At 50.4% G+C, this 26,431-nt stretch overlaps 1 protein-coding gene across 3 annotated transcripts in view; it reads right to left on the minus strand.

The window, feature by feature from the left end:
* The window catches only part of LOC147105328 (uncharacterized), a 156,596-nt gene that overhangs the window by 23,558 nt on the left and 106,607 nt on the right, over positions 1-26,431 (minus strand). For 2 of the 3 annotated variants that reach the window (XM_086011591.1, XM_086011590.1), the window contains exons 13-15: positions 20,607-20,657; positions 9,102-9,202; positions 5,187-5,312 (exon numbers count right to left, since the gene is read on the minus strand). In XM_086011591.1, the coding sequence (XP_085867717.1) occupies positions 5,187-5,312; positions 9,102-9,202; positions 20,607-20,657 (278 nt within the window). The remainder of the gene's footprint in view (positions 1-5,186; positions 5,313-9,101; positions 9,203-20,606; positions 20,658-26,431) is intronic. The other variant, XM_086011592.1, reaches the window with a different exon arrangement.

A 26,431-nucleotide genomic window follows, 5' to 3' on the forward strand; every position in this document is an offset into this window, starting at 1 on the left:
TTATGTTTATAGAGCACTAACAAAAGTGTTACTGATATTATCTTTATTGTTTTCTTGAAAGTTGATTGATATTGATTTTGTTAAACCTCAAAGAAAGGGGGATGTAATGATCAATAACATGTCATTCTATAGTGGACACTAGGTGGAGCCGTAGAGCTGTATATAGCTGTATGTATAAGACTACACTACCCAGCTGTATGATATTAAGACTACATTACCCATGAGGCACTAGGCTACCCACAAGGCAACAGTCAAGATGGCAGCCTGCACACAGGAGCACACATGCTGCATCTCTACAGATACTGTACCTAGAGAATGTGTACTGAATAAATGACTAGCTAGAAGCTAGCTGTGTTCATAATAAGAATGTCTAGTTATTAATGAACATAAGAAGCTCTAAATTAGATGAACAATACGACTCTGTGAAAGTGTAGCTGCAGCTCCCTCACACGCAATGCTTCGGGAAGATCAGGAATTATCACTCGGGCTGCGTCTCAATGTTGACAGGTCCCTTCTGAGAACAGCCTGAGTCTGCTTCTACCATTACTCCCACTGTACCGCGGTGGTTCATTATGAGAAGTACTTTGAGATGTTTTCCATGATAAGGCTGAGCGGCAAGAGACAGAGAGTAGGGATAATGGGCAGGTACTCTAATTGGCAGGATGTGACGAGTGACGTCCCACAGGGATCTGTCTTGGGGTCTCAACTATTCACCGTATTTATTAAGGACTCACATGATGGGATAAAAAGCCACATATCCAAGTTTGCCGCTGTCACAAAGATAGGCGGCATTGTAAGCAGTGTAGATGGAAGCATAAAATTACAAAGATATTGATGGTGAATGGAAAAAAACTGTGGCAAATGGATTTCAATGTAGGCAAGTGTGAGGTCATCCACTTTGGACCTAAACAGGATAGAACAGGGTACTTTCTAAATGGTGAAAAGCTAAAAACAGTGGAGGTCCAAAGAGACTTGGGGGGTCCATGTACATCGATCATTAAAATATCATGGACAGGTACAGAGAATAATCAGAAAGGTTAATGGAATGCTGGCCTTTATATCTAGAGGACTAGAATACAAGGGGGTAGAAGTTCTGCTGCAGCTATACAAAGCCCTGGTTAGACCACACCTGGAGCACTGGGAGCAGCTCTGGGCACCACACCTTAGGAAGGATATATTGGCCTTGGAGGGAGTGCAGCGTAGGTTTACCAGAATGATACCCGGACTCCAAGGGTTAAATTACGAGGAGAGATTACACAAACTAGGGTTGTATTCCCTGGAATTTAGAAGGTTAAGGGGTGATCTGATCAAAGTTTTTAAGATATTAATGGAAACAGAAAGGGCAGATAGAGAGAAACTATTTCCGCTGGTTGGGTTCTAGGACTAGGGGGCATAGCCTACAAATTAGAGCCAGGCCTTTCAGGAGTGAAGTTAGGAAACACTTCGACACACAAAGGGTGGTAGAAGTTTGGAACTCTCTTCCGCAAACGGCAATTGATGCTAGGTCAATTGTTAATTTTAAATCGGGGATTGATAGCTTTTTGTTAACCAAAGGTATTAAGGGATATGGGGCAAAGACAGGTATATGGAGTTAGACTGCAGATCAGTCATGATCTCATTGAATGGCTCAGTGCAGGCTTGAGGGGCAAAATGGCCTACTCCTGTTCCTATGTTCCTCGGTGCTGTATAATTGTGAGTTTTATATAATTATATAACTGCTGTGTAGACGGGCTGGTTATGAGCCTGTAATAATGTATATTAATAACACATGCAGTACAATGGAGGAAGTTCTTTGGCTCTGAGGCTACAACAGCGTTCAAAATGTCTGAATTCAAGTAGGAGACATTCTAATAACTCCTGACTGTTTACTGTTGCTTAGGGATTTCCAAACTAGGTGGAGTCTTGTGGCAATAGGCCAGTGTCGAGTGTGTCTACTTATGTTTGCTGCAGTCTCACAATTGAGTTGAATGGATGGCTGTAAGTCTTGAGGAGAGGGGAGGACAAAACAAAGCGGGTGGATCAGTCACGTTAACCACGAAAAGAGGTGTCTGGGAGAAGGGAGGCCATGTTCCTCATTCCAACCGATTGACCCTGGAGCGAATTGTGGGCGTTGTTGGTGCTGACGTCTGAACAGAGACAGCCAAAGCAAAGCAACTAACAACATCCCACACCTCACTGCTTCCGACAAGAAAAAAACTCCAGCCAACCACCATCAAATCTACCAAGCCAGTGTGGCGGAGGGACACATTCCCACGGTGTTCCAGCCACCATCAAGGAATAACACCAACTCCTACAGCATAGGCCACTGTTCCATTAGTTATACACATAGCTCTCCCGTGAAACATCCTTTTATTTTCTGTATCACCATTTGCCCCCTGGCTTGCTAATGGTCTTGAGGATTACGTTAATGTCCAATCTCTTTTAATCCAGAGGTGCAGTCTATTGGCAGAGAGGAACAGCCATTGACATCCTGGGGAATGAGGGGAGCCATGTCACCAATCCCTCAACATCTGCATCCCTCAGGTGATGTCCTCTCGCCACCAGCACATCCCCAGTATGGGCCACTCTTGAGCCATCCGCAGACAGCGTCATGGGGACGGCGTTATGAGGGAGAACCTCGACCTGCAAAAATACAAGCATGGGTCAGGGCAGTAGATGACACGGCACCCGGGGCAAAGCTGTGCAATAGGGGATTCAAGAAGTGAAGCCGATTAGGGAAGAGCAAAGGGCAAAGAATCAGGTGGATAAATGTGACTGGTCAGGAACACCGTGAGGGAAAGTATGAGAAGGAACATGGAGAGTATGTGAGAGACTGTAAATGGGATGAGGGAGATTAAGGAAGGGTGTATGGAGACTATGAAGGAACTAGAGACTGTGAATTATTTTAACAAGCAGGATTGGTCCCACCAAGGAGGATCAGAGTCTGCACTAATCCAGCAATATCAGCATTGATGTTTTGAATTTAACCCCCCTTCAAGCACAGGCCATGTGCTCTGGTTCAGATGATCCAAACTCACAACACTAAACTCAGTGAGCTGTGGGCTAGCTTGCCCGAGAGGCCAGCTATTCCTGGCATAGATTTTGCTTAAGGTACCGGCTGGGACTAAAAGCCTAGATTTCCGAAGCTCGGGCTGGTGGCGCAGTAGCCGGCCTGCTCCCAATGTTAGCCGGCAATAGACAGAAAATCATGGGCAATGTGCCCGGGATTTTCCAATATGTGCTGGCAAGCGGGTGATGTACTTTATTGATGGCCTCGGGAAATTTAACATCCAATCTCTGCTGTTACAAGCACCACAGCATAGTGAGCAGCAACACAGCTAACAGAGGCTACATCACAGGACAGCATAGCGTCCCAAAGCCATAACAAGGACACCAGTCAGAGTGCCAGTCACAGGACACTGTGCAGTAATGTGATGTGGGATGTATTCACACCGAGTATATACACAATTACACAATATATTGGGGCAATTTTAACCTAACTCGCCGGGTGGGTGACCCACGGGATCGGCTGGAACGCCAGTTTCACACCCCGCCCAATATTGCTCTCCAGCGACTTCAGTAGAGTAAAATCGGGTGGGTGTGAAACCAGCCTCGCGCCCAATCCCGTGGGCTTCCCGACGGGCGGATTAGGTTAAAATTGCCCCAAGTCCCATACAGTTCCACAGTTAGAGTGTTTTAATTGTTTAAATGAACCCCAACCCAGGAAAGTCACTGCTGGCAGCCAATGCATAATGCAGTCCCAAGGTCGCATCTCATTCCGTCACTTTGTACAGAGCCTGACGAGCTTTAATACATCGCATTTATTCCGAGAGCAGGCATCATCATCCAGGCTCCTCAATTGCAACTATACGGGTGGATCGGTGTAGCTGCCCCATTTATACAGATGAACAACTCCTTCCTGTACCCATACTAAGCAAAAAGAGAGACTTGCATTTATTTAGCACCTTATCACATCTCTCAGAAACATCCCAAAGTGCTTCATGCACAATGAATTACTTTGATGTGCCGTGACCGTTATGTAGGCAAAGCAGTGAGCGGTCGGGAGGAGCTGTGTGTGGGGGGGCAGTGGGGGGGGGGGGGGGTGGAGAATCTGTGCATGCTGCTATGTGGAGGAAGATTCAGATCATGAGCATTGCCACCTTACACGGGCATTGAATCCCACACACATCTGTCTCAGCATTGGCATCAGGCCTACAGTATTGCAACTTGTAGCGTGCCAATTTGCAGTCGTGTACAGGTTGAATTTTGGGGTCAGGTCCCGTCTCTGTGTATTATTTAATGGAGCTTAACACATACTACACTGGTTGTAGCAGGAATAACATATCCCGAGGGTGGCTGGAATGTGCCGCACATTCTGCTTAGCAGTGTTTTTGGCTGCAGACAATAAGCGGGTAATCGCCCATGAGTAGTGCCTCCAAACATTACCCTTTATATAAGAGACAGGGACACATAGAGAGAGAGAGTGAGTGAGGCAAAGACAAAGATAGAGAGAGAAAGAGAGAGAGTCTTAGATTTTTGTCGTTAGCATCCAGGTGTAAGAGCTTCACGGGCTGGGAGCGTCTATTGGAAATTCCGACACAAGTTGCCCATCATTTTCCATCTTTTGATTTTAAGGGATAGTGAATTGTGGCAATATATGTCTGAATTTCCAATAGGTTCTCCCAGGGACATGGCAAAAGACACAGTTCAATAATATTCTGTACAGTGAGAATGACTGTGTAAAGCGAGAACAAACATATAAACTGATTCTATGTGTAGGTGACTGATTCTCCATGGAATGGAATATGTTTATCTCCACTACAGGCCCGAGGCCCGCAGACTGAAGGAAGTGAGTGCTGATCGCAAGGGAAAGGCAGTGAATCAAACATTTCTCCATAGAGTACGGCAAACCCGAAAGAAGAGGGAGGCACTGTTTAGAAGAGAATGACACAGGCCTTCACCAAGGAGAGATGCTCTGGAGCACTGGAAGGCGATGGGAAGCTCACTCAATGACAACACCAAGCAAATGGCAGCTCAGTGCCAGAAAATGTTCAACAGCCTTCCAAGAATGCACCAAACTGAACATGTCTGCCCTTGTGCTGACCTCCCTTGTTCTGTTAAAGTGCTTAAACTAATAAAGGCAAAGGGGGGAAAATATAAAAGTATTTTACCACAGAAAAATAAGAACCCTTCAATCACTGCCTTACCCATTCACCAAGATCTCCTCGTCTTCTATCTCGCTGCTTTCAGAAGGTAGTGTTTGGTGGGACGACTCAGAGTCTGTGCGCTGTACGTGGTTCTCAGTTGAGTCCTCTTGAGGATTTTGTAGTCTGCTGCAACACAAGCGTCATAGGTCATAACAACTGCTAAAGCAATTCCTTTCCTCAACCTACTCCATTCTAAGATTAGTCTATCTGTTCCACCTCTTTCTTCCCCTCCCTCCCTCCCTCCTCGCCTACACAAACAGTGCCTTGAGAAGACTATATCTAGACAGAGGGATCTGGGGGTCCTTATACATGAATCACAAAAAGTTAGCATGCAGGTACAGCAAGTAATTAGGAAGACAAATGGAATGTTGGCCTTTATTGCAAGGGGGATGGAGTATAAAAGTAGGGAAGTCTTACTACAACTGTACAGGGCGTTGGTGAGACCACACCTGGAGTACTGCGTACAGTTTTGGTCTCCTTATTTAAGGAGGGATATATTTGCATTGGAGGCAGTTCGGAGTTGATTCACGAGGTTAATTCCTGAGAGGAGGGGGTTGTCTTATGAAGAAAGGTTGAGCAGGTTGGGCCTATACTCATTGGAGTTTAGAAGAATGAGAGGGGGTCTTATTGAAACGTATAAGATTCTGAGGGGGCTCAACAGAGTAGATGCAGAGAGGATGTTTCCCCTCGTGGGGGCATAGTTTCAGAATAAGGGGGCACCCTTTTAAATCGGAAATGAGGAGGAATTTCTTCTCTCAGAGGGTCGTGAATCTTTGGAATTCTCTTCCCCAGAGAGCTGTGGCGGCTGGGTCATTAAATATATTTAAGGTGGCGATAGACAGATTTTTGAATGATAAGGGAGTCAAGGGTTATGGGGAGTGGGCAGGGAAGTGGAGTTGAGGCCAAGATCAGATCAGCCATGATCTTATTGAATGGCGGAGCAGGCTCGAGGGGCCGAATGGCCGACTCCTGCTCCTACGTCTTATGTTCTTATGTTATGTTCTTATGACTCAGGGCAGGCCTTGGCTCATTAGCAGTTGGGTTTGGGGCAATCTGAACTTAGTAGAGTCATCTGTATCTCCTGGCTCACAAGAACTTCTCCCCTTTCCCTCCTTTCTGTTCCTGTAACTCAATGCATAAAAGCAATGGGGCGAAATCAAGAAATTGTTAATGGAATGTGAGTATTGACAGGGCTGTGAGTTTACACCTGGTGGCAGTGGTGAAACAGAACCAGCAGCAAACGTGGATATCCCATGGGACTGCGCATTGCCCCATTCTGTTTTCAGCCCCAGTCGCAGCCAGTTATTTCCTGATCATCGTGTGTGGATGATGGATGAAGACAGAGTTGGCTGGTTCTTTCACAACAAGGGGCACTGATGCCCAACAGTGATGCCAACACCACCACTCCAGCAGGGATCAACTAATTCAGCACAGACCAGAGTTCGAACTGAGGACCATCCTGGTCTGTACGGCTCTGCACAACACTAGAAACATAGAAACATAGAAGATAGGAGCAGGAGTAGGCCATTCGGCCCCTCGAGCCTGCTCCGCCATTTAATGAGATCATGGCTGATCATCCAAATTCAGTACCCGGTCGCTGCTTTCTCCCCATATCCCTTGATCCCTTTAGCCTTAAGAAATATATCTAACTCCTTCTTGAATATATTTAAAAAGTTGGCCTCAACTGCCTTCTGTGGTAGAGAATTCCACAGGTTCACCACTCTCTAGGTGAAGAAATTCCTCCTCATCTCAGTCCTAAATGGCTTACCCCTTATCCTTAGACTGTGACCCCTGGTTCTGGACTCCCCCACCATCGGGAACATCCTTCCTGCATCTAGTCTGTCTAGTCCTGTTAGAATTTTATAAGTTTCAATGAGATCCCCTTTCATTCTTCTAAACTCCAGCGAATATAAGCCTAATCGACCCAATCTCTCCTCATACGACAGTCCTGCCATCTCAGGAATCAGTCTGGTGAACCTTCGTTGCACTCCCTCTATGGCAAGTATATCCTTTCTTAGGTAAGAAGACCAAAACTGCACACAGTACTCCAGGTGTGGTCTCAACAAGGCCCTGTATAACTGTAGTAAGACATCCTTGCTCCTGTACTCAAATCCTCTTGCAATGAAGAACAACATACCATTTGTCTTCCTAACTGCTTGCTACACCTGCATGTTTGCTTTCAGTGACTGGTGTACAAGGACACCCAGGTCCCTCTGTACAGCAACATTTCCCAATCTATCACCATTTATATAATACTCTGCCTTTCTGTTTTTCCTACTGAAGTTATACTGCATCTGCCATGTATTTGCCCACTCACTCAACTTGTCTAAATCGCCTTGAAGTCTCTTTTCTTCCTCCTCACAACTCACAATCCCACCTAGATTTGTGTCGTCAGCAAACTTGGAAATACTACATTTGGTTCCCTCATCCAAATCATTGATATATATTGTGAATAGCTGGGGCCCAAGCACTGATCCCTGCGGTACCCCACTAGTCACCGCCTGCCACCCCGAAAAAGACCCATTTATTCTACTCTCTGTTTCCTGTCTGTTAACCAATTTTCAATCCATGCCAGTATATTACCCCCAATCCCATGTGTTTTAATTTTGCACACTAACCTCTTATGTGGGACTTTATCAAAGGCCTTCTGAAAATTCAAATACACCACATCCACTGGTTCTCCCTTATCTATTCTACCAGTTACATTCTCAAAAAGCTCCAGTAGGTCTGTCAAACATGATTTCCCTTTCATAAATCCATGTTGACTTTGTCTAATCCAGTTGATATTTTCTAAGTGTCCTGTTATCACATCCTTTATAATAGACTCTAGCATTTTCCCTACTACTGATGTTAGGCTAACCAGTCTGTAGTTCCCTGTTTTCTCTCTCCCTCCTTTTTTAAATAGTGGGGCCACCCTCCAATCTGCAGGAACTGTTCCATAATCTATAGAATTTTGGAAGATGACAACCAATGCATCCACTATTTCCATGGCTACCTTTTTTAGTACTCTGGGATGCAGATTATCAGGCCCTGGGGATTTATTGGCTTTAAGTCCCATTAATTTCGCCAGCACTATTTTTTTTACTAATATTAATTTCCTTTAATTCCTCCTTCTCACTAGACCCTTGGTTCCCCAGCGTTTCTGGGAAGTTATTTGTGTCCTCTTCCGTGAAGACAGAACCAAAGTATTTGTTTAATTGCTCTGCCATTTCCTTGTTCCCCATTATAAATTCTCCCGTTTCTGACTGTAAGGGACCTACATTTGTCTTCACTAATCTTTTTCTTTTTACATACTTGTAGAAGTAAGGACAATGTGGTGAGCGTGTTAGTCAGGCTCTCACACTAAAAACACTAGTGACATGAGTTTACACATCCCAGAATTTCTCCAGCTTGGTTTGGTGTTACTGTTTCACATTCACAAAGACAATGGACTCCATCCTTTCATTAGATAGTGAAACCATCCAGGATAAAGCAGCCCACTTGATGGCAGCCCATCCATAACCTTAACCATCCACTCCCACCACCACCGCCACAACATAGCTGCAGTGTGTACTATCCACTCGCCAAGACTTCTTCAGCAGCACCTCCCAAACCCGCGACCTCTACCACCTAGAAGGACGAGGGCAGCAGGCACATGGGAACTCCACCACCTCAAGTTCCCCTCCAAGTCACACATCATATCGCTGTTCCTTCATTCTCGCTGGGTCAAAATCCTGGAACTTCCTACCTATTAGCACTGTGGGAGCACCTTCACCACACGGACTGCAGCAGTTCAAGAAGGCGGCTCACCACTACCTTCTCAAGGGAAACTATGGATGGGCAATAAATGCCAGCCTTGCTAGCATTTGACAAGTAACATGAAAATATAACTAGCAGCATAACAATATTCTAGTTAAATTGAAGTTGTGCTTTTACCTGCTGAAAAGTCTCCCATTCTCCTCGGAGATCCTTGCTGAGTTATAATCCATCCGACTCTCTTCACTGTCAGCCATTTTGGAGTCTGGAATATGAAAAGTCTATTGGAACAGAAACAAGGGAGAAAAGAAAAATTAAAGGAAAAGCAACTTAAGAGTTAGAATGGTACTTAAAATTTGCATTTATGTGGCACCTTTCACAACCTCAGCGTATCCCAAAGCACTTTACAGTCAATGTAGTATTTTTGAAGTGTAGTCACTGCTGTAATTTAGGAAACACACAGCAATGTCCCACAAACAGCAATGAGATAAGTGGCCAGATAACCTGTTTTGCTGATGCCGGTTGAAGGATAAGTATTGGCCTGGTCACCAGGGAGAACTCTCCTGCTCTTCTGTGAAATAGTGCCATGGGATTTTTACGTCCACCTGAGAGGGTAGACGGGGGCCTTGGTTTAATGTCTCATCTGAAAGACATCAATTCCAACAGTGCAGCAACTCCTCAGTTCTGCCTGGATTTTCTGCTCAAGTCTCTGGAGTGGGACTATTAACCCACAACCTTCTGACTCGGAGGCGTGAGTGCTACCAACTGAGCCAAGGCTGACATCAAGTCTACAGCGAGGAGCAGTAAAGAAACTTGGCAAGACAACCTATTATAATGTTGTCACATATCTTCTCACTTAACCTGGCAACCTTGCACAGGTTGAAACCTTTATTGTTCACCTGCTACCAGGATTGGACCAAATGTGAGACCACTTTGACGTGCTCTGTCACCTGTAACCATGTTGTTCAAGCAGTACTCTTTATTGAGCACTCCAAATAGAGCCACATTTCACTGCAGAACCTCCTGCAACTGGACTTCTAGCCACTGGTCTCTGAGTAGGGCCATTCCCTTCTCAACTATTTTGCAACCCCCCCCAAAAAAACGTGTACAGCTTTAAGGGCAGCCGCGGCTCTTTAAGAGCTGCTGGTGCAGGAAGTCCTGCCTGCTTACCTCGGAACCTTCCCAGCAAATCACATGCAGTGCACCCAGAGTACCAGCAATTTATGTTAATGAGCTGCCCTCGCGCTATCAGGCCAGGTCAGATCAGCCTCTCAGAGCCCAGGGGCAACAACGGTCGTGTGTGATGGGACCGCATTACCAGTCCTTACTGTGGCTGTATCTTGGGGGCAACTTAGGGGATCACAAAATGTGGGAAGTGGGGTGAAAGACATAGGGAAGGTAAGTGAATGGAGTTGAGAAATGAAGATAGTGCCAGATAGTGAAGAGCTCCAAGTGAGAGATTTATCCATTGTTGACAGCTCTATTGACTGATTCTCAGACAGGCGCGGTGATCGGCAAAGTATGAAGCTGCTGACTGACATTCAGACTATACAACTGACACATGGGATACAGTGTGTGACAGAGTCAAACACCGTGAAATTAATGTCCCTCCGTGGAAAACTTCCCCTCTCTATAAACTCAAACTTTTTTTAACTTGTGCTCGAGCCAGATGGCTCTCTGTACTCGGTGCTGGAAGGACTGTGTGTTTGTTTTAGAAGACTCTAGTCAGACTCTAACTGTGGAGGGAACCATGTCAATCACTTCCGTATGCAATTCCGAGACTGGAAAAAACATCCCTGTGAATCACTGCTTCAGAGAGTTATGTCTCTGCGATGCTCCTTTCTTACTGAGCTCTCAAGAATTCATGTCAACATGTCTACTTAATAAAGCCATTCTACAGCCTGTGCGAGGCAGTGATTGATCCATTCAGGTTTCCCCAGGCATGGCTGTGCCCGCAGTGGGCGCAACACGGGTGTCGGGCTCCTCTTGAGCTTCCCCAGGTGACGTCTGACAGATCAGCCAGTCTGCAGTGCGGCACTGCATAAATCAGGTCATTGATGCACTGGATGTCAAGGCCTTGGAGCGGGTAGAGGTGATTTGCTAGAATGGTACCAGGGATGAGGGACTTCAGTTATATGGAGAGACTGGAGAAGCTGAGTTGTTTGCCTTAGAGCAGAGAAGGATAAGAGGAGATTTGATAGAGGTGTTCAAAATCATGAATGGTTTTGATAGAGTAAACAAAGATAAGAACATAAGCATTAGGAGCAGGAGTAGGCCATACAGCCCTCGAGCCTGCTCCGCCATTCAATAAAATCATGGCTGATCTTCAACCTCAACTCCACTTTCCCGGCCGATCTCCATATCCCTTGATTCCACTAGAGTCCAAAAATCTATCGCTCTCAGCCTTGAATATATTCAACGATTCAGCATCCACAGGCCTCTGGGGTAGAGAATTCCAAAGATTTACAACCCTCTGAGTGAAGAAATTCCTCCTCATCTCGGTCTTAAATGGCCGACCCCTTATCCTGAGACTATGCCCCCTAGTTCTAGACTCTCCAGCCAGGGGGAAACAACCTCTCAGCATCTACCCTGTCAAGCACCCGCAGAATCTTATATGTTTCAATGAGATCACCTCTCATTCTTCTAAACTCCAGAGAGTATCGGCCCAATCTACTCAATCTCCCCTCATAGGACAACCCTCTCATCCCAGGGATCAATCTAGTGATAGAAGGGTAGAGGGGTCGGTAACCAGAGGGCACAGGTTTAAGGTGATTGGCAAAAGAACCAGAGGCGACATGAGGAAATTTTTTTTTACACAGCGAGTTATTGTGATATAGAATGCACTGCCTGAAAGGGTGGTGGAAGCAGATTTAATAGCAACATTCAAAAGATAATTGGATAAATAATGTTGGCTTTTATTGCTAGGGGGATGGAATATAAAAACAGGGAGGTATTGCTGCACTTATACAAGGTATTGGTGAGACCGCACCTGGAATACTGCATACAGTTTTGGTGTCCATGCTTAAGAAAAGACATACTTGCTCTCGAGTCAGTACAAAGAAGGTTCACTTGATTAATCCCGGGGATGAGGGGGTGGTCATATGAGGAGAGGTTGAGTAGATTGGGACTCTACTCATTGGAGTTCAGAAGAATGAGAGGCGATCTTATTGAAACATATAAGATTGTGAAGGGGCTTGATCGGGTGGATGCGGTGAGGATGTTCCCAATGATGGGTGAAACTAGAACTAAGGGGCATAATCCTAGAATAAGGGGCTGCTCTTTCAAAACTGAGATGAGGAGAAACTTCTTCACTCAGAGGGTGGTAGGTTTGTGGAATTTGCTGCCCCAGAAAGCTGTGGAAGCTACATCATTAAATAAATTTAAAACAGAAATAGATAGTTTCCTAGAAGTAAAGGGAATTAAGGGTTACGGGGAGCGGGCAGGAAATTGGACATGAGTTTAGGTTCGGAATGGTCATGGCCCTGTGGGTAGTGGAGCGGGCCCAAGGGCCATGTAGCCTGGTTCTGCTCCTACCTCTTGTGTTCTAATTCTGTGTTAGATTTCAGGAGATGGTTTTATTCCTGTTCCTGGCTGGGGTGGAGATTGCCTTTACAGAAGGTAAGCACTGTAGAAAATATAGGGACAGAGTGATCTCCTGGAAGAGTTTCGATTGCCTAGATGGGTCGGAGAGGAATTTCCCAGATTTTTTTCTCCCAAATTGGCCATTGGGTTTTTTATCTGGTTTTTTGCCTCTCCCGGGAGGTCACATGGGTTCGGGTGGGATGGAGAGTGATAGAAGATTTGAGGTTAGGATCAGATCAGCCATGATCTTATTGAGTGGTGGAGCAGGCTCGAGGGGCCGATTGGCCTACTCCTGCTCCTATTTCTTATGTTCTTATAATTTACAGGGCTATGGGGAAAGAGCTGGGAAGTGGGTCTTCTAAAACAAACACACAGTCCTTCCAGCACCAAGTACAAAGAGCCATCTGGCTTGAGCACAAGTTAAAAATGTTTGAGTTTACAGAGGGGGGGATGGCAATGCCAAAGAGCTAGCATAGGCACGATGGGCTAAATGGCCTCCTTCTTTGCTGTATCATTCTATGATTCTATGAAATGGATAGCTGCTTTAAAAAGCTACTGTCAAATGGCCTCCTGTGTTGTATGATTCTATGGGGGAAAAATTTAGTATTGCCCATTTTGGGGCGCTAATATCGGCCGGGCGCAAAGTTTAGCGCCCGGCGCTAATTATCGCCTGCAACTGCAAAATTCGCCTCTATCGGCCTGGAGGTGATTGGAGCGCTAAATCAGGCACTAAACACCTCTCTTAAGGCGCTAACGTCAAGGAGCGAGGCGCTACCTCAGAACGCTGCCGAAGCTCAGGTGATGGAACCCAGTCAGACTGGTGCCGTTCAGTTCTTAAAGGGGAGGGTCCATCTTGCGAGCCAGACACACCTTTCTCATTGCAGCGTTGACTCTGGTGCCGGAAAGACCTACCACCATTGTGCTGAGAGGGGTGATGGATAGGCCCAGGGAGAGAGCTCATCACTTTAGCGACCAGGCCTTGGTGGCTCTGGTTGGCGCAGTGGAGCACCGAAGGTCAGTACTCTACCCAGAGAGTGGCAGGAGGCCATTGCCCCGGGAGTACTGAAGAGTGTGGAGGGAGGTGGCTCAGCACGTCTCCTCGAGGAGCCTGGTGCCGAGGAGTCACACTCAGTGCAGGAAGAAGTTCAACGACCTCACTCGGGTCGTCAGGGTGAGTGGATGCTTTTCAATACCTCTACATCTCTTCATTTCAACTTCACTCTGTGGCCAGAGGGTTTAAAATCCCACATGCACAGCACTCATCCAAGACCTATGGCCATCTCATAAAAGACACGCACATTCCACATCTTGCATGCATTAAGGGCTATTCAACTATGGGAGGCACATCAGGCAAGCACATGGCTGCACATTTACTCAGACGCCGTCCTTTTTCTTGCAGGCCAAGCTATCTCACAACAGGCGCCAGCAGCAACAGACGGGAGGAGGACCGGCTGACCTACACCCCCTACCGATTTTGAGGCGAGAGTGCACAGGATCATTGCCAGCCAGGTGATAGGTGTGGTGGCCGCTAGAGATGTCGACCCCCTTGGGGACAGCAATGGTAAGTTCACGGCTTTCTCTCCTCTTTCATACCACTTGCCCCTCACAACACTAGCCTTTTCCACTTTCAATCCAACTTACTGTCTCCAGTCCTTGCTCCCTTCCTGTCCCCCAGTCCTGACGCTAAAGCCACTCTTGTACCTCCCTGCTTTCAGATAGTGAACCACCAGCTGAGCAGCCTGTCCCTCAACCAACCAGTGGGAGCGATGCCCCAGACAAGGAGGAAGAGGAAGCCGGAGCCTCACCGCCTGCATCTCCCGAGGGAGCCCATGCCCACACTGGAACCACGCCTTCCCTGGAGGGGAGCGGGGGGAATGGTCTGATGAGGGCAAAGCTCCTGGACCCAGCGGGCTGCAGCAACGCCATGGGGGTAGGGAAGCTCGGAGGCCAGCTCTCCGGAGGGTGGGTAGGCAAGTGAGTCCTGCTGCACAGGACGCAGAGGAGGAGCGCGTCATCGCGGCCATGAATAGCCAGGCCTTGAACATGCACACTGAGCTCATAGCTGCAATGGCAAGGGTGCCCGAAAGCATGGATGGACTGGCTAGGAGTGTGGAGCACTCCGCTGCAGCACAGGCCGATGCAACGCAACGGCTTACTGCTGCAATTCAGTCACTGGCTGCTGCCATCCAATCTCAGACTGCTCTCATGCAGTCTCAGATTGATATAACGCAAGCACTGACTGCTGCCATCATCGCTGGTTCGGCCACATTGGCCCGGGGCTCTCACGGTGCCGCAGCAGGCCAGCAATCTGTGCTCGAGCAGATTGCTCCGGATGCTGAGGTACTGCCCCGGGGGAGTAGCAGTGTGTCGGTTGAGCAGGAAGGTGCTGTCCTCTCTCAGGATGACAGCATTCCTGCTCCCACCACTGCCACTTCCCCATTGCACTTGCCACGGCCTGTAACCCAGCCAGCCTAGACTGCTGCCACCCATGCAGATTTGGTGCAGTGTGCAGCCGGGGCCTCCAGGCCCAGAGCTGGTCGAGGCCGTCCTTCAAGGGCACCTGCAGTCTCTGGATCAAGCATTCAGCAGCCTTCCACCAGCGTTGCTGCAGCCACTGGGGCCACATTACGGAGGAGCAGTAGGGTGGGAAGGGGGGAAGTGCGCAGGGGATGGAGATCACCCACGAAGGGCCACCAGTAGGATGTGTAAATAAATGGGGGGAATGTTTGTGGGAAAGTTCGAGGGTCCTGTTATTACATTTGTTTACTGTTTTGCCATTTATCTCCATGATAGAATATAAAAATAGGGAGGTATTGCTTCAGTTGTACAAGGTATTGGAATACTGCATACAGTTTTGGTGTCCATACTTAAGAAAAGACGTACTTGCTCTCGAGTCAGTACAAAGAAGGTTCACTCGTTTAATCCCGGGGATGAGGGGATGGACATATGAGGAGAGGTTGAGTAGATTGGGACTCTACTCATTGGAGTTCAGAAGAATGAGAGGCGATCTTATTGAAACATATAAGATTGTGAAGGGGTTGGATCGGGTGGATGCGGGGAGGATGTTCCCGATGATGGGTGAAACTAGAACTAGGGGGCATAGTCTTAGAATAAGGGGCTGCTCTTTCAAAACTGAGATGAGGAGGAACTACTTCACTCAGAGGGTGGTAGGTCCATGGAATATGCTGCCCCAAAAAGCTGTAGAAGCTACATCATTACATAAATTTAAAACAGAAATAGACAGTTTCCTAGAAGTAAAGGGAATTAAGGGTTACGGGGAGCGGGCAGGAATTTGGACATGAGTCTAGGTTCGGATCGGACATGGCCCTGTGGGTAGCGGAGCGGGCCCAGGGGCCGTGTAGCCTGATCCTGCTCCTATTTCGTGTGTCTAATTCTGTTAGATTCAGGATATGGTTCTGTGATAGTAGATTGGCGATTAGGATCAGATCAGCCATGATCTTATTGAATGGCGGAGCAGGCTCGAGGGGCCGATTGGCCTACTCCTGCTCCTATTTCTTATGTTCTTATGTTCTTATGTTCTTGTGAGAATGAGCTCTGTTCATGATTTGTTGTGTTTGTTTCTAATTGTTTTTCCTGAATAAATGACACACACAGAGGCCTAGAAATTGAGTTCTGGCGCAGCCAGGGCTTTAGCGCCGGAAGTTAGTGCCGGAGCTAAGTCGCGCTGGTCGGGCCCAAAATTCAATAGTTCTGCGCCCAAACGGCTGCCGGCGCTGCTGAGAGCTGTTTGCGCCTGAAAACTGGCGCAACGCGCTGAATTTCGGCGCTATTCCGGCGCTGCGGCGCCCGCTGCGGTGCGGCAGGTTCGGGAAGTGCAGGCCTCCTCCTTCCCTTAAGGAGGAGCTGCCTGCACCCGGCCGCGGCCCGCGAAAATCTTTTTAAAAATGAGCCCGGCACCTCGGACAAGTGCCGGGCTTGCTTCTGTTCCGGGGGGGGGGGGGGGGGGGGGGGGGGAGTCCGGGGAGGGAGCTGCGGCCAGGCGGCCGGCGGGAAAGCGGCCGGCCGCCGCGGGGCCTTTAATGCGCCGGCGCAAAAACATGTTGGACTCTGTTGCCAGAGTCTTAGTTGCGGCTGCCACGGGCGAGGCGGCCGCAACTGAATTTCGGCGCTGGGGCCCGTCGGCATGGCAACCGGGACGCTGCGCACACCGATGACGTCATCGGTGCCGGCGCAGCGCTACCGGTCTACCGCGGCAGAAGGGCCCCAGGCAATTTAGGCGCCGGCGCCAATTGCAGCGCTAGGCCCTCTAGCGCCACAAAATCGGCGCTAAGGGCACTGAATTTCTAGGCCAGAGTTTGTTAAATAAATACGTTTTTTTATTCAATATTTACATTTTTGGTCTTTGGAATCATTGCAGCCTTGGCCGGCTATAGGGGTTGCGGGTTGCTTTCCATGATGTTGTTCTCCATGCCAGAAGTCATCTTCTGAGTGGGGGCCTAGAAGCGGCTTCTTATCAGCCATTGACGGACGGCCCTTGCAGTTTCAACATTGTGGGCCTCCCTCCCACCTTGGTGCTGCTGCTGATCATCCTCTTCCTCTTCCTCCTCTTCCAGTGGTGCACCAATCCCTGGTGACATTGACTGGGTCCTCAGGATTACCAGGTTGTGAAGCATGTAGCACACAACTATGAAGAGGGAGACTCGCTCAGGAGAGTACTACAGGGCTCCTCCTGAGTGGTCCAGACAGCGGAACCGTTGCTTCAGCATGCCGATCGTCTGCTCAGTTAGATTCCTGGTGGCGATATGGTTCTCATTATACCGCAGCTCGGCAGGTGTGTTGGGGTTACGGAGCGGTGTCATCAGCCAGGTGCAGAGTGGATAACCCTTGTCCCCGAGGAGCCATCCACTTGGGTGATGCGGTGCCTGGAAAAGGTCTGGCACACCAGTCTGGCGCAGGATGAAAGCATCGTGGCTGCTGCCAGGATAGCGGGCATTGACGGTGAATATGAGCTGTGTGTGGTCACAGACCAACTGCGCATTTAAAGAGTGGAAGCCCTTGCGGTTTCGGAATACCTCTGCATTTTCATGCGGTGCCTGCAATGCCACATGCGTGCAGTCAATGGCGCCCTGCACCATGGGCAAGCCCGCTCTCCTAGCAAAGCCACATACGCGTTCACGCTGCTTGCCTGAGTCATGGGGAAAGAGATGTATTGGCGTCTCCTTTTATACACGGCATTTGTCACCTCCTGGATACAGCAATGGTCAGCGAATTGGGAGATATTGGCGATGTCCTCAGTAGATGCTTGAAAGGAGCCGGTGACATAAAAATTCAGAGCCATTGTCACCTTCACTGCCACCGACAGAGATGTCCTGGTCCTCAGCTGAGGCTGCAGATCTGGCTGCAGCAGGTGGCAGAACTCAGTGACCACCTCCTTGCTGAAGCGCAGCCTGCACAAACACTGCTCCTCAGACAAATGAATGTAGGAGAATTGCTCCCGGAATACCCTGGGAGGGTAAGGTCTCCTGTGCAGGAGCCTATTGGCCCTCCTCCATCTGGCCATGATTGCCATTCTCTCTCTGCGCCTCTGCTGCCTCCGATTCTGCAGGTGCAGGATGACACCCCGAGTCAGTGCAGTCCCCAGAGTCTCTTCTAAATCGCTGCAATGAAGGTAAAATAAAAATGAACCTCCAAAGTGCTGCTCAGGATCCAAAACTCCTTCGGACAGCATTGAATCTCTCCAGACGTCTCTCTCCCTCTCGGCATGCGTGGTACAAAGATTTCACCGACAAGAAAAGGCAGGAAGCGGCCGCCTTTAAATAGCGCTCCCCCAGCCCCTTCCCGACTGCAAAACATTCCCCTCTACCTGTCGTTGCTAGCGGCAGGTGGAAAGGCAGGGGGTGCGACTCAATATCCGGTCCGGGGCGCTACCGGGGCATTGCACACTCGACTGACGTCACGATCTGCCGGCGCAGGAGATCGTGGCAGTAGTGATTAGTGCCGCCGTAAAGTGTCTGGTCAATTTCACGAGCGCCGCTAAACTCGCCACGCTTGGATGCTAAGTTCCTAGCGCCCCATTACCGCCCCCCGGAGGCGCTAACGGGAGGTGATAACCAACCGAATTTTTCCCCCAATGATTCCAGACCAGGGCCAAGAACTTTACCACATGACAGTGGCCAACAAGCATTGAGCTGGATCCTCTGGAATTGTAAAGCCAGTCGTGATCCTTGTGGCCTCCTGTAGATCCCACATACTGCACACACATAAATCCTCAGCACAATTGGTATCCAACTGGTTCCTTTTAGCTGCAAATCTCATTCTTTGCCCTGATCCCCTGCATCAGGGGTGTCCATAATTGGGGACCGTGGGCCACTTGCAGCCCTCAATCCCTGGTAATCCAGCCCTGGAAGCCCATTTCTGATTGCGCTTATATTTCTTATTAGCTGGTATGTCCTGTTTGAATTTTTAGGCCTGGAGATTTGGAAAGGGTTGTTCCTAATACTATTGCCTCGTTGGTGGATAAATCTAAACTCAGAACACCGAGATCTGTTGGTATAGACAAGCTGAGATCTATACAAATTAATTGGAAGATGAATTTCAACTTTATACGTGACCCTCCCCCCACAAGGCTCCATAGTACACACCCAGCCACCCCATGAGGAGATAACGCTTGGACAACAATGTGCGACATAACATTCACCATTTTGAGTCACTTCATTCCTATTTCTTAAACTACGAAAGTGTATCGATTTTACCCAAAGTGTAAGAACTGTATCACAGTGTGGTATGGCAGCTGTAGCTCCTATGACCGGAAAGCCCTGCAGCGGGTAGTCAAAACTGCCCAACGCATTACCGGCACCCGGCTATCGACCATAGAGAACATCTATCAGAAACGCTGTTTACGGACGTCACTGACCATCATCAAAGACCCTACCCACCCCAGCCACAGTTTGTTCGCCCCCCCTGCCATCTGGGAGACGCTACAGATGCATTCGCACCCGAACGACCAGATTTAGGAACAGCTTCTTTCCCAGGGCTGTCATCCTACTGAACTCTACAAATAAACTCTAAAGCCTACACATCTGCCAATGCACTTTATTATGTTTATGTTTATGTATTACAAGCCAAATGAATGTTGAATGTTTAAATGTCTTAATCAAAATGTACACTCTCGGGAGCCGCAAGCCTACATTTCGTTGTACTGCACTTGTGCACTAACTATGACAATAAAGTTGATTATTATTATTATTATTATTAATAACAACTACACGTCCTTCAGAAACTCTCTTTTAACCGGCACCTAAATTAATCGGAAATCTCTGTTAACCGGTGAAATTCAGGAGTAGGTTCGGGTAAGTTTTACTTCATATTAGTGGCAGTTCCTGGATCTGTGGCTGTGTAACTGGGGTTTGTGCACTTGTTGCTAAGCAACAGGGGCGCTTGGTCTGTGGCCGGGGTTGTTGCACCTGTTGCTAAGCAACAGGGAAGCCTGGATTTGTTGCTGTGTACGGAGCTCTCGTACCTTTTAACTATACCTCTCTGTAATCCGGACTTTTTGATAAACCGGCACCACGCCGGTCCCGTTAGTTCAAGATAATAAAGAGTTTCCTGTATCTGATACACATCCTTCCTAACCATTTTTCTCAGCCCCAGCCTCAGAAGACCAACACCCCCCCCCACCCTCCGCCCCCCGCCCCACCCCCCCACCCTCCGCCCCACCCCCCCGCCCCAACCCCCCACCCTCCGCCCCCCACCCTCCGCCCCACCCCCCCCACCCTCCGCCCACCCTCCGCCCCCCCCCCGCCCCCCCGCCCCCTTTACTGCATCAGTGGGACATTTTCCATTTCCCTTAACAGCTGTTCATGTGGGGCCTACTAGGGACCGGGTTGAACTGCTGCTAACCCGTTTCACACGAGACCCTGACAACCAGCAGAGAGAGGAAACCTTCATCGCATCACCATGGGCTGCAATTGAACTCAGGACCGTGAGGTGAAAGGTCAATGTACCAGTCTACTACAGTACCCAGTTCCCAGGGCTGAAAAAAATCTGTTTAAGGTGAATGTAAACCATTAAGATAATCTAAAACAATATGATTAAAAGAACATGAAAAAAGTTCTTATACATTTGAAAGGATTGTATGCTTACCATGAGCTGCTTTGGAATGACAGCGATGCTCACTCTTCTACGAGCCGTACTCTAGTAGGCAAGAGAGAAGGGCTCAGAGTTAAACAGCAGCTTCAGAATGGAATCAGCTTCTTAAATCAAACACAGGGAACAATTCACAATTGCCACGTCCCTTGCTACACGATCCTAAGTGTTGTAAGAGATGTTTGTATATTTACCTCAGTCTTTACTTTCCTATACTATAACTTATAAATCCCCCATTACAGAATCATATCACAAAAGGAAGACCCATGTAGATTGAGCTGAAATATATCTGACTGCCACAGGGCTGGAATGCAAAGTCCAGCAATACAGACCTGACCCACCCCTCGAAGTGTCTTTACTGAGTTACAAACAGTTAGCGCAGGTCCTAAATGGTTCACCTGGGCAATGGACTCAAGAGTCTGCACCCACTGAACTCCAGAAACATTCCCACTGGCACATATTTATTCATGTTGGTTCATTCTAGGGTGTCCAAGCCAAAGCACCTCTCAGAGGGAGCAGGACTTCAACTTATGTTTAGTGCCACAGCTATAGTGTGGGGACTCTACAACTGGCTCCAGTGTGGGGACTCTACAACTGGCTCCAGTGTGGGGACTCTACAACTGGCTCCAGTGTGGGGACTCTACAACTGGCTCCAGTGTGGGGACTCTACAACTGGCTCCAGTGTGGGGACTCTACAACTGGCTCCAGTGTGGGGACTCTACAACTGGCTCCAGTGTGGGGACTCTACAACTGGCTCCAGTGTGGGGACTCTACAACTGGCTCCAGTGTGGGGACTCTACAACTGGCTCCAGTGTGGGGACTCTACAACTGGCTCCAGTGTGGGGACTCTACAACTGGCTCCAGTGTGGGGACTCTACAACTGGCTCCAGTGTGGGGACTCTACAACTGGCTCCAGTGTGGGGACTCTACAACTGGCTCCAGTGTGGGGACTCTACAACTGGCTCCAGTGTGGGGACTCTACAACTGGCTCCAGTGTGGGGACTCTACAACTGGCTCCAGTGTGGGGACTCTACAACTGGCTCCAGTGTGGGGACTCTACAACTGGCTCCAGTGTGGGGACTCTACAACTGGCTCCAGTGTGGGGACTCTACAACTGGCTCCAGTGTGGGGACTCTACAGCTGGCTCCAGTGTGGGGACTCTACAGCTGGCTCCAGTGTGGGGACTCTACAACTGGCTCCAGTGTGGGGACTCTACAACTGGCTCCAGTGTGGGGACTCTGCAACTGGCTCCAGTGTGGGGACTCTGCAACTGGCTCCAGTGTGGGGACTCTGCAACTGGCTCCAGTGTGGGGACTCTGCAACTGGCTCCAGTGTGGGGACTCTGCAACTGGCTCCAGTGTGGGGACTCTGCAACTGGCTCCAGTGTGGGGACTCTGCAACTGGCTCCAGTGTGGGGACTCTGCAACTGGCTCCAGTGTGGGGACTCTGCAACTGGCTCCAGTGTGGGGACTCTGCAACTGGCTCCAGTGTGGGGACTCTGCAACTGGCTCCAGTGTGGGGACTCTGCAACTGGCTCCAGTGTGGGGACTCTGCAACTGGCTCCAGTGTGGGGACTCTGCAACTGGCTCCAGTGTGGGGACTCTGCAACTGGCTCCAGTGTGGGGACTCTGCAACTGGCTCCAGTGTGGGGACTCTGCAACTGGCTCCAGTGTGGGGACTCTACATCTGGCTCCAGTGTGGGGACTCTACAACTGGCTCCAGTGTGGGGACTCTACAACTGGCTCCAGTGTGGGGACTCTACAACTGGCTCCAGTGTGGGGACTCTACAACTGGCTCCAGTGTGGGGACTCTACAACTGGCTCCAGTGTGGGGACTCTACAACTGGCTCCAGTGTGGGGACTCTACAACTGGCTCCAGTGTGGGGACACTACAACTGGCTCCAGTGTGGGGACACTACAACTGGCTCCAGTGTGGGGACTCTACAACTGGCTCCAGTGTGGGGACTCTACAACTGGCTCCAGTGTGGGGACTCTACAACTGGCTCCAGTGTGGGGACTCTACAACTGGCTCCAGTGTGGGGACTCTACAACTGGCTCCAGTGTGGGGACTCTACAACTGGCTCCAGTGTGGGGACTCTACAACTGGCTCCAGTGTGGGGACTCTACAACTGGCTCCAGTGTGGGGACTCTACAACTGGCTCCAGTGTGGGGACTCTACAACTGGCTCCAGTGTGGGGACTCTACAACTGGCTCCAGTGTGGGGACTCTACAACTGGCTCCAGTGTGGGGACTCTACAACTGGCTCCAGTGTGGGGACTCTACAACTGGCTCCAGTGTGGGGACTCTACAACTGGCTCCAGTGTGGGGACTCTACAACTGGCTCCAGTGTGGGGGCACTGCAACTGGCTCCAGTGTGGGGGCACTGCAACTGGCTCCAGTGTGGGGGCTCTACAACTGGCTCCAGTGTGGGGACACTGCTACTGGCTCCAGTGTGGGGACTCTACAACTGGCTCCAGTGTGGGGACACTACAACTGGCTCCAGTGTGGGGACACTACATCTGGCTCCAGTGTGGGGACTCTACAACTGGCTCCAGTGTGGGGACTCTACAACTGGCTCCAGTGTGGGGACACTACAACTGGCTCCAGTGTGGGGACACTACATCTGGCTCCAGTGTGGGGACTCTACAACTGGCTCCAGTGTGGGGACTCTACAACTGGCTCCAGTGTGGGGACTCTACAACTGGCTCCAGTGTGGGGACTCTACAACTGGCTCCAGTGTGGGGACTCTACAACTGGCTCCAGTGTGGGGACTCTACAACTGGCTCCAGTGTGGGGACTCTACAACTGGCTCCAGTGTGGGGACTCTACAACTGGCTCCAGTGTGGGGACTCTACAACTGGCTCCAGTGTGGGGACTCTACAACTGGCTCCAGTGTGGGGACTCTACAACTGGCTCCAGTGTGGGGACTCTACAACTGGCTCCAGTGTGGGGACACTACAACTGGCTCCAGTGTGGGGACTCTACAACTGGCTCCAGTGTGGGGACTCTACAACTGGCTCCAGTGTGGGGACTCTACAACTGGCTCCAGTGTGGGGACTCTACAACTGGCTCCAGTGTGGGGACTCTACAACTGGCTCCAGTGTGGGGACTCTACAACTGGCTCCAGTGTGGGGACTCTACAACTGGCTCCAGTGTGGGGACTCTACAACTGGCTCCAGTGTGGGGACTCTACAACTGGCTCCAGTGTGGGGACTCTACAACTGGCTCCAGTGTGGGGACTCTACAACTGGCTCCAGTGTGGGGACTCTACAACTGGCTCCAGTGTGGGGACTCTACAACTGGCTCCAGTGTGGGGACTCTACAACTGGCTCCAGTGTGGGGACTCTACAACTGGCTCCAGTGTGGGGACTCTACAACTGGCTCCAGTGTGGGGACTCTACAACTGGCTCCAGTGTGGGGACTCTACAACTGGCTCCAGTGTGGGGACTCTACAACTGGCTCCAGTGTGGGGACTCTACAACTGGCTCCAGTGTGGGGACTCTACAACTGGCTCCAGTGTGGGGACTCTACAACTGGCTCCAGTGTGGGGACTCTACAACTGGCTCCAGTGTGGGGACTCTACAACTGGCTCCAGTGTGGGGACTCTACAACTGGCTCCAGTGTGGGGACTCTACAACTGGCTCCAGTGTGGGGACTCTACAACTGGCTCCAGTGTGGGGACTCTACAACTGGCTCCAGTGTGGGGACTCTACAACTGGCTCCAGTGTGGGGACTCTACAACTGGCTCCAGTGTGGGGACTCTACAACTGGCTCCAGTGTGGGGACTCTACAACTGGCTCCAGTGTGGGGACTCTACAACTGGCTCCAGTGTGGGGACTCTACAACTGGCTCCAGTGTGGGGACTCTACAACTGGCTCCAGTGTGGGGACTCTACAACTGGCTCCAGTGTGGGGACTCTACAACTGGCTCCAGTGTGGGGACTCTACAACTGGCTCCAGTGTGGGGACTCTACAACTGGCTCCAGTGTGGGGACTCTACAACTGGCTCCAGTGTGGGGACTCTACAACTGGCTCCAGTGTGGGGACTCTACAACTGGCTCCAGTGTGGGGACTCTACAACTGGCTCCAGTGTGGGGACTCTACAACTGGCTCCAGTGTGGGGACTCTACAACTGGCTCCAGTGTGGGGACTCTACAACTGGCTCCAGTGTGGGGACTCTACAACTGGCTCCAGTGTGGGGACTCTACAACTGGCTCCAGTGTGGGGACTCTACAACTGGCTCCAGTGTGGGGACTCTACAACTGGCTCCAGTGTGGGGACTCTACAACTGGCTCCAGTGTGGGGACTCTACAACTGGCTCCAGTGTGGGGACTCTACAACTGGCTCCAGTGTGGGGACTCTACAACTGGCTCCAGTGTGGGGACTCTACAACTGGCTCCAGTGTGGGGACTCTACAACTGGCTCCAGTGTGGGGACTCTACAACTGGCTCCAGTGTGGGGACTCTACAACTGGCTCCAGTGTGGGGACACTACAACTGGCTCCAGTGTGGGGACTCTAAAACTGGCTCCAGTGTGGGGACTCTACAACTGGCTCCAGTGTGGGGACTCTGCAACTGGCTCCAGTGTGGGGACTCTGCAACTGGCTCCAGTGTGGGGACTCTGCAACTGGCTCCAGTGTGGGGACTCTGCAACTGGCTCCAGTGTGGGGACTCTGCAACTGGCTCCAGTGTGGGGACTCTGCAACTGGCTCCAGTGTGGGGACTCTGCAACTGGCTCCAGTGTGGGGACTCTGCAACTGGCTCCAGTGTGGGGACTCTGCAACTGGCTCCAGTGTGGGGACTCTACAACTGGCTCCAGTGTGGGGACTCTGCAACTGGCTCCAGTGTGGGGACTCTGCAACTGGCTCCAGTGTGGGGACTCTGCAACTGGCTCCAGTGTGGGGACTCTGCAACTGGCTCCAGTGTGGGGACTCTGCAACTGGCTCCAGTGTGGGGACTCTGCAACTGGCTCCAGTGTGGGGACTCTGCAACTGGCTCCAGTGTGGGGACTCTGCAACTGGCTCCAGTGTGGGGACTCTGCAACTGGCTCCAGTGTGGGGACTCTGCAACTGGCTCCAGTGTGGGGACTCTGCAACTGGCTCCAGTGTGGGGACTCTACAACTGGCTCCAGTGTGGGGACTCTGCAACTGGCTCCAGTGTGGGGACTCTGCAACTGGCTCCAGTGTGGGGACTCTGCAACTGGCTCCAGTGTGGGGACTCTGCAACTGGCTCCAGTGTGGGGACTCTGCAACTGGCTCCAGTGTGGGGACTCTGCAACTGGCTCCAGTGTGGGGACTCTGCAACTGGCTCCAGTGTGGGGACTCTGCAACTGGCTCCAGTGTGGGGACTCTGCAACTGGCTCCAGTGTGGGGACTCTGCAACTGGCTCCAGTGTGGGGACTCTGCAACTGGCTCCAGTGTGGGGACTCTGCAACTGGCTCCAGTGTGGGGACTCTGCAACTGGCTCCAGTGTGGGGACTCTGCAACTGGCTCCAGTGTGGGGACTCTGCAACTGGCTCCAGTGTGGGGACTCTGCAACTGGCTCCAGTGTGGGGACTCTGCAACTGGCTCCAGTGTGGGGACTCTGCAACTGGCTCCAGTGTGGGGACTCTGCAACTGGCTCCAGTGTGGGGACTCTGCAACTGGCTCCAGTGTGGGGACTCTGCAACTGGCTCCAGTGTGGGGACTCTGCAACTGGCTCCAGTGTGGGGACACTGCAACTGGCTCCAGTGTGGGGACACTGCAACTGGCTCCAGTGTGGGGACTCTGCAACTGGCTCCAGTGTGGGGACTCTGCAACTGGCTCCAGTGTGGGGACTCTGCAACT

Source organism: Somniosus microcephalus, chromosome 18 (genome assembly GCF_052327205.1).
Source record: "Somniosus microcephalus isolate GS21.2 chromosome 18, FLI_Smic_1.0, whole genome shotgun sequence".
Lineage (NCBI taxonomy): Eukaryota > Metazoa > Chordata > Chondrichthyes > Squaliformes > Somniosidae > Somniosus > Somniosus microcephalus.